Here is an 8,690-nt window from a genome sequence, read left to right as displayed (position 1 = left end):
ACCTTCAGTCCATACATTTTCCCCCGCAGTACTTGTTTTCTACCACTAGGTGTCCTCAGTCCAATGATCAGCATCATTCAACCCACTTTCCCCTAAACCTAGGTCATCCCGGACAAGCCCCCAACCTGTGACTGGACAGTGAAAGGAGAAGCAGCGCAGCACAGGGATGGTGGGAACCCCTCATAATGGACACAGCGGGTGTACAGACCCGGGAACTCAGCACAGGGATGGTGGGAACCCCTCATAATGGGCACAGCGGGTGTACAGACCCGGAAACTCAGCACAGGGATGGTGGGAACCCCTCATAATGGGCACAGAATGGAAAGTTTCGGAATCTCGCTCTGCATTCAGTGATGATCAGTGCCTGGACCCCCCCTCCCTCTTCCCCCCTCCTTGGCTCTACCCTTATCCCTCCCCCAGTCTATTTAAGCAGCCTGTTGGGTGAGCTCAGTATCTGATCACTGGTCGATCAGCAACTGAGAACACAGAGAGAGCGCAGCGACATGGGTGAGACTCTTCATCAGCCCCCCATCTCCTCTTTCTGACCCTCTGTGGTATCCTGTAGGGAGGTTCTCTTTCCCTCCATTGTCTGACAGCCTGATGAGTGATTGCAGCGTGTGTGGAGGGGAGATGAGTCCCCCTCCCCCCCCCTCCTGGCTGTCATGCTGATCCGTTGGCTTCCAAGTGACCTGAAACATGCAGACGGGGGGGGAGTTGTGACTTCACTGGCTGCATGCTTGTTGTCCTGTCATGGGGGAGTCCCGGAGGCTGCACTGTCTTCTGACTTCCTTCTGAAGATGCTGACCCCCCCCTGGCTGACACACATATTGGGGGAGAATTAGGCAGGGTGGGAGTTTTGCCTTCACTTGCTCCTTGCTTGGGGTGGGTGTTGAAGCCACAGCCAGGCGGGTGGCATTTTTCAGAAGGTCCAAGAACAGAGAATGAGGACAAGGAACTCCTCTGACGCTGCAACCAGCATGCGCCCCGACAGCCAGGCAGATGGCGGGTGTCCGGGCAGGGCCGTCTTTAATATTGATTGGACCCTGGGCAAAACTTTTCTTGGGGCCCCCCCATGCAGTTTTTCTCTCCAACTGCTCTGAGACATACAATAAATAGCAGCTAGACTCAAAATCAGTTTACTGAATCAGATCAGACAGTGATTGCGATTGGTTGCCAGAGGTTACATTGTATCATTACCGCTCACTGACTGGTTGCTAGAGGTTACAGCACACATTATGGCTCACTGATTAGTTGCTAGAGGCTACAGCCAATGATTTCTGCTTGTTGATTGGTTGCTAGAAATTACTGTGGATATGACCTCAGGGGGGCATGATATACATATCAATGCTGCCAGCCGCCACTATTTACATATAAATGCTATCACTATTTACATATGAACGCCGGTTATTTACATGTAAACACAGGGTCTGCAGGTGAGTCATCTGTACACAAAAATAGAGGAGAGCTGGGCAGCATTAGTAGCAGCACTTCACACTGAGATATTGGGACAAAGCACAGGACTAAAACCTCAAGGGACAAGGGAATTTAAACCAGGATAGTTGGCAAGTATGAGGTAGCTGCTTTGGGCCCCACAACAATGACAGGGCCCAGGGCAGCTGCCCCTTTTGCCCTGCCTTAAAAACGGCCCTGTGTCCGGGCAGTGAGCGGGGCCACCCACCAATGAGGGAGAACAGTCACAGGCGAGCGTCCAATCACAGACGAGCAACTAATCACAAATGAGTGTCCAATCACAAACGAGTGTCCAGGGTTTGAAGAAGCTGATTGGCTCCCATGCACAGCTGTACCAGATTTTGTACTCTCCAGTTGTAGTAATCCTGATTATGAGGTCACTTTAGCGTTCCTTACACCTCCCCCCGTCCATTGAGCGTTTATAGACCCTTTAGGCATGCTGAAATGACCTCCTATAGTAATAATGGTTGAGAGGTCACTTTGGCGTGCCTTAAACATCGTCCATCCATTGGTGGTTTACAGACACTTTAGAATATGCTAAAACAGACTGGGGGTTTTCCACTGCTGGCTACTCAGCAATCTCACTCAGTGCCCAGAGCTGCTGCTGAGCACTATAGAGCCCGGACTGACCAAAAATCCTCCTTCTTCCGGCTGGACCGCACCGATCCCGGCGTCCAATCCGCGGAGTCATAAAGGAATCCCAACAAAGATCCGATTGTAACATTTCATCGTGTTCTGATCCAATGGATCAATTTATGGATCAATCCCATTTATCAATTTATAGCTAATCGATCCCCTACACATGATTTATCAGAATCCATGAGGAAAACAATCGTATGGATTGGATATCGCATTGTCAGCCACACCCCCTCCGCTATTCATATAAAAAGCGCCCCTTTCCTCTATTCACATAGGGGGCGCCCCTTTCCTCTGTGCCCCTGAACTATAATCTCCTGTGTTGGCATCTATAGCACGCTCCTGTGCCCGCCCTGTAATCTACCACCTGACTCACCCACCACCTACCGCCTGACCGCCCGCAGCCACCCACCACCTTGCCGCCTGATTCACCCTAATGCCTGACCGCCCACAGCCACCTGACTTACCCACCCTCCTACCGCCTGACCGCCCGCAGCTACCCACCACCCTACCGCCTGACCGCCCGCAGCCATCCACCAACTGACCGCCTGACCGCCCGCAGCCATCCACCACCTGACCGCCCGCAGCCACTCGCCACCTTACTGCCTGACTCAACCTACCACCTGAACCCTCCTACCGCCTGATCTCCCGCAGCCACCAACCATCCTACCGCCTGACTCACTCGCCACCCTACTGCCTGACTCGACCACTCCCCTATCGCCTGATTCACCCACCCCCCTACCGCCTGACCGCCCGCAGCCACCCACCATCCTACCGCCTGACTCACCCACCACCCTACCGCCTGACCGCTGCAGCCACCCACCAGCTTACCGCCTGACCGCCCATAGCCACTCGCCACCTTACCGCCTGACCGCCCGCAGCCACCCACCACCCTACCGCCTGATTCACCTGACCGCCCGCAGCCACCCACTACGCCCGCATCCACCCACCACCTTACCGTCTGACCTCCCGCAGCCACCCACCATTCTACCGCCTGACTCACCCACCACCCTACCGCCTGATTCACCCTACTGCCTGACCGCCTGCAGCCACCCACCACCTGATCCACCCTACCACCTTGCAACCACCCTACCGCCTGACTCACCACCCTACTGCCTGACTCACCCACCACGATACCACCTGACCGCCCACAGCCACCCACCACCTTACCGCCTGATTTACCTTACCACCTGACCGCCCGCAGCCACCCACCAACTTACTGCCTGACAGCCCGCAGCCAGTACCGCCTGATTCACCCTCTCGCCTGACCACCCGCAGCCGCCTGACTCACCCACCCCCCTATCGCCTGACTCGCCCACCCCCCTACCGCCTGATCGCCCGCAGCCACCCACTATCCTACTGCCTGACTCACCTACCGCCTGACCGCCCGCAGCCACCCACCACCCTGCCACCTGATTCACCCGACTGCCTGCAGCCACCTGACTCACCCACCCTCTTACCACCTGACTGCCCGCAGCCACCCACCATGATACCGCCTGATTCACCTGACCGACCGCAGCCACCCACCACCTAACAGCCTGATCCACCCTACCGCCTGACCACCTGCAGCCACCCACCACCTTAAAGCCTGACCACCCGCAGCCACCCACCACCCTACCGCCTGATCCACCCAGCACCTGATTCACCCTACCACCTGACCGGCCGCAGCCACCTACCATGCTACCGCCTGACTCACCACCCTCTCTCAAGATAAATTTACTTTTGCTGTAATGTTCACCTTCAATCCACAAATTTTCCCCTGCAGTACTTTTTTACTGCCACTAGGTGTCCTCAGTCCAATGGCCAGCATCATTCAACCCACATTTTTCCCTAAACCTAGGTCATCCCGGACAAGCCCCCAACTCATGACTGGACAGTGAAAGGAGAAGCAGCGCAGTACAGGGATGGTGGTAACCCCTCATAATGGGCACAGCGGGTGTACAGACCCGGGAACTCAGCACAGGGATGGTGAGAACCCCTCATAATGGGCACAGCGGGTGTACAGACCCAGGAACTCAGCACAGGGATGGTGGGAACCCCTCATAATGGGCACAGCGAGTGTACAGACCCGGGAACTCAGCACAGGGATGGTGGGAACCCCTCATAATGGGCACAGCGGGTGTACAGATCCAGGAACTCAGCACAGGGATAGTGGGAACCCCTCATAATGGGCACAGCGAGTGTACAGACCTGGGAACGCAGCACAGGGATGGTGGGAACCCCTCATAATGGGCACAGAATGGAAAGTTTTGGATTCTCGCTCTGCATTCAGTGATGATCAGTACCTGGACCCCCCTCCCTCTTCCCCCCTCTCTGGCCCCTCCTTGACTCCGCCCTTATCCCTCCCCCAGTCTATTTAAGCAGGGTGTTGAGTGAGCTCAGTATCTGATCACGGGTCCATCAGCAACTGGGAACACTGAGAGAGCGTGCAGCGACATGGGTGAGACTCTTCACTGGCCCCCCCACCTTCTTTCTGACCCTCTGTGGTGTCCTGTAGGGAGGTTCTCTTTTCCTCCATTGTCTGACAGCCTGATGAGTGATTGCAGCATGTGTGGAGGGGAGATGAGTCCCCCTCCCCCCGTCCTGGCTGTCATGCTGATCCGTTGGCTTCCAAGTGACCTGAAACATGCAGACAGGGGAATTGTGGCTGCACTGCCTTCTGACTTCCTTCTGAAGATGCTGACCCCCCCTGGCTGACACACGGATTGGGGGGGAATTAGACAGGTTGGAAGTTTTGCCTTCACTTGCTGCTTGCTCAGGGTGGTGGTGGGGGGCAGTGTTGAAGCCACAGCCAGGCGGGTGGCATTTTTCGGAAGTACAGAGAATGAGGTCCCGGGACACGGAACTCCTCTGACGCTGCAACCAGCATGCGGTAAGTGAAGTCACAGCTCCTGATTGGCTAGTGAATGGATCCCCGACAGCCAGGCAGATGGCATTGTGAGGAGGGGAGCACATCATTTAAGGCGCCCCCATTGGGTATCCGGGCAGTGAGCGGGGTCCACCCACCAACGAGCAACTAATCACAAACGAGTGTCCAGGGTTTGAAGAAGCTGATTGGCTCCCATGCACAGCTGTACCAGATTTTGTACTCTCCAGTTTTAGTAATCCTGATTATGAGGTCACTTTAGCGTTCCTTACACCTCCCCCCCGTCCATTGAGGGTTTATAGACCCTTTAGGCATGCTGAAATGACCTCCTATAGTAATAATGGTTGAGAGGTCACTTTGGCGTGCCTTAAACATCGTCCATCCATTAGGGGTTTACAGACACTTTAGAATATGCTAAAACAGACTGGGGGTTTTCCACCGCTGGTTACTCAGCAATCTCACTCAGTGCCCAGAGCTGCTGCTGAGCACTATAGAGCCCGGACTGACCGAAAATCCTCCTTCTCCCGGCCGGACCGCGACGATCCCGGCGTCCAATCCGCGGAGTCATAGAGGAATCCCAACAAAGATCAGATTGTAACATTTCATTGTGTTCTGATCCAATGGATCAATTTATAGATCAATCCCATTTATCAATTTATAGCTAATCGATCCCCTACACATGATTTATCAGAATCTATGAGGATAACAATCACATGGATTGGATATCGCATTGTCAGCCACGCCCCCTCCGCTATTCATATAAAAAGCGCCCCTTTCCTCTATTCACATAGGGGGCGCCCCTTTCCTCTGTGCCCCTGAACTATAATCTCCTGTGTTGGTATTTATAGCACGCTCCTGTGCCCGCCCTGTAATCTCCCCACACAGAGCAATCTTACATGGCAGATGCCAACACCCTGTCTGCCCCTCCCTGAGTCTGTACAATTATTTACACACAACCCGCTGACTGCTAGCACATCGCATCTTACCACCTGATCCACCTACCGCCCTCAGGCACCCACCACCCGACCATCCACCGCCTGATCCACCCTACTGCCTGTTCCACCTACTGCCCGCAGCCACCCACCACCCTACCGCCTGATCCACCTACTGCCCGCAGCCACCCACCATGCTACCGCCTGACCCACCTGACCGCCCGCAGCCACTTGCCACCCTACCGCCTGACTCACCCACCACCATACCGCATGATCCACCTTACCGCCCGTAGCCACCCACCACCTTACTGCCTGATTGCCCACAGCCACCCACCACTTTACTGCCCGACAGCTCGCAGCCAGTACCGCCTGATTCACCCTACTGCCTGACCGTCCGCAGCTATCTGACTCGCCCACCCCCCCTACCGCCTGACTCGCCCACCCACTCCTACCGCCTGACTTGCCCACCCCCTCCTACCGCCTGACCGCCCGCAGCCACCCATCATCCTATCGCATGACTCACCCACCACCCTACCGCCTGCAGCCACCCACAACCTTACTGCCCGCAGCCACCCACCACCTTACCGCCTGACCGTCCACAGCCACCTGACTCACCCACCATCCTACCGCCTGACTCGCCCACCCCCCCACCGCCTGACTGCCCGCAGCCACCCATCATCCGACCGCCTGACTTACCCACCACCCTACCGCCTGATCCACCTCACTGCCCGCAGCCACCCACTACCCTACCGCCTGATTCATCCTACCACCTGACCGCCCGCAGCCACCCACCACCCTACCGCCTGACCGTCCACAGCCGCCTGACTCACACATCATCCTACCGCCTGACTCGCCCACCCCCCTACCGCCTGACCGCCCGCAGCCACCCATCATCCGACCGCCTGACTCACCCACTATCCTACCGCCTGATCCACCTCACCGCCTGCAGCCACCCACCACCCTACCGCCTGATCCACCTCACCGCCCGCAGCCACCCACTACCCTACCGCCTGATTCATCCTACCACCTGACTGCCCGCAGCCACCCACCACCCTACCGCCTGATCGTCCACAGCTGCCTGACTCACACATCATCCTACCGCCTGACTCGCCCCCCCCCCTACCGCCTGACCGCCCGCAGCCACCCATCATCCGACCGCCTGACTCACCCACCACCCTACCGCCTGATCCACCTCACCGCCTGCAGCCACCCACCACCCTACCGCCTGATCCACCTCACCGCCCGCAGCCACCCACCACCCTACCGCCTGACCGTCCACAGCCGCCTGACTCACACATCATCCTACCGCCTGACTCGCCCACCCCCTACCGCCTGACCGCCCGCAGCCACCCATCATCCGACCGCCTGACTCACCCACCACCCTACCGCCTGATCCACCTCACCGCCCGCAGCCACCCACTACCCTACCGCCTGATTCATCCTACTGCCTGACCGCCCGCAGCCACCCACCACCCTATCACCTGACTCACCCACCACCCTATCGCCTGATCTACCTCACCGCCCGCAGCCACCCACCACCCTACCACCTGACCCACCCACTACCCTACTGCCTGATTTACCTTACCGCCTGACGGCCCGCAGCCCCCCACCACCCTACCGCCTGACTGTCCGCAGCCGCCTGACTCACCCACCATGCTACCGCCTGACTCACCCACCATGCTACCGCCTGACTCGCCCACCCCCCTACCGCCTGACTCGCCCACCCCCCTACCACCCTACCGCCTGACTCGTCCACCCTCCTACCGCCTGACTGCCCGCAGCCACCTGACTCACCCACCCCCCTATGGCCTGACTCGCCCACCCTTCTACCGCCTGACCGCCCGCAGCCGCCCACCACCCTACCGCCTCACTTACCCACCACCCACAGCCACCTGACTCACCCACCCCCCCCTATGGCCTGACTCGCCCACCCTCCTACCGCCTGACCACCCGCAGCCACCCACCACCCTGCCGCCTCACTTACCCACCACCCTACAGCCTGATCCCCTGACCGCCCGCAGCCACCCACCATGCTACCACCCGCAGCCACCCACCACCCTACCGTCTGATTTATCCTACCGCCTGACCGCCCGCAGCTACCTACCACCTGACCGCCCGCAGCCACCCACCACCGTACCGCCTGAGCATCCGCAGCCGCCTGACTCACCCGGCCCCCTACCGCCTGACTCGCCCACCCCCCTACCTTCTGCAGCCACCGACCACCCTACTGCCTGACTCGCCCACCCTCCTACCGCCTGACTGCCCGCAGCCACCTGACTCACACATCATCCTACCGCCTGACTCGCCCACCCCCTACCGCCTGACCGCCCGCAGCCACCCATCATCCGACCGCCTGACTCACCCACCACCCTACCGCCTGATCCACCTCACCGCCCGCAGCCACCCACTACCCTACCGCCTGATTCATCCTACTGCCTGACCGCCCGCAGCCACCCACCACCCTATCACCTGACTCACCCACCACCCTACCGCCTGATCCACCTCACCGCCCGCAGCCACCCACCACCCTACCACCTGACCCACCCACTACCCTACTGCCTGATTTACCTTACCGCCTGACGGCCCGCAGCCCCCCACCACCCTACCGCCTGACTGTCCGCAGCCGCCTGACTCACCCACCATCCTACTGCCTGACTCACCCACCATCCTACCGCCTGACTCGCCCACCCCCCTACCACCCTACCGCCTGACTCGTCCACCCTCCTACCGCCTGACTGCCCGCAGCCACCTGACTCACCCACCCCCCTATGGCCTGACTCGCCCAC

The 8,690-nt window shown here is 58.7% G+C and overlaps 1 protein-coding gene across 2 annotated transcripts in view; it reads left to right on the top strand.

The window, feature by feature from the left end:
• Positions 1 to 483: 483 nt before the first annotated feature.
• LOC141116757 (methanethiol oxidase-like) overlaps positions 484 to 8,690 on the top strand; it is a 29,294-nt gene continuing 21,087 nt past the window's right edge. The window contains exon 1 of one of the 2 annotated variants that reach the window (XM_073609164.1): positions 484 to 507. In XM_073609164.1, coding sequence (XP_073465265.1) covers positions 504 to 507 — 4 coding nt within the window. In that variant the 5' untranslated portion in view covers positions 484 to 503. Of the gene's footprint in view, positions 508 to 4,469; positions 4,547 to 8,690 lie in introns of those variants that run through there. The other variant, XM_073609163.1, reaches the window with a different exon arrangement.

The sequence above is a fragment of the Aquarana catesbeiana genome, linkage group LG13 (assembly GCF_042186555.1).
Source record: "Aquarana catesbeiana isolate 2022-GZ linkage group LG13, ASM4218655v1, whole genome shotgun sequence".
Taxonomy (NCBI): domain Eukaryota; kingdom Metazoa; phylum Chordata; class Amphibia; order Anura; family Ranidae; genus Aquarana; species Aquarana catesbeiana.
The sequence above is the reverse complement of the archived record's forward strand: the minus strand, read 5'-3'. Positions and strand labels throughout refer to the sequence as shown.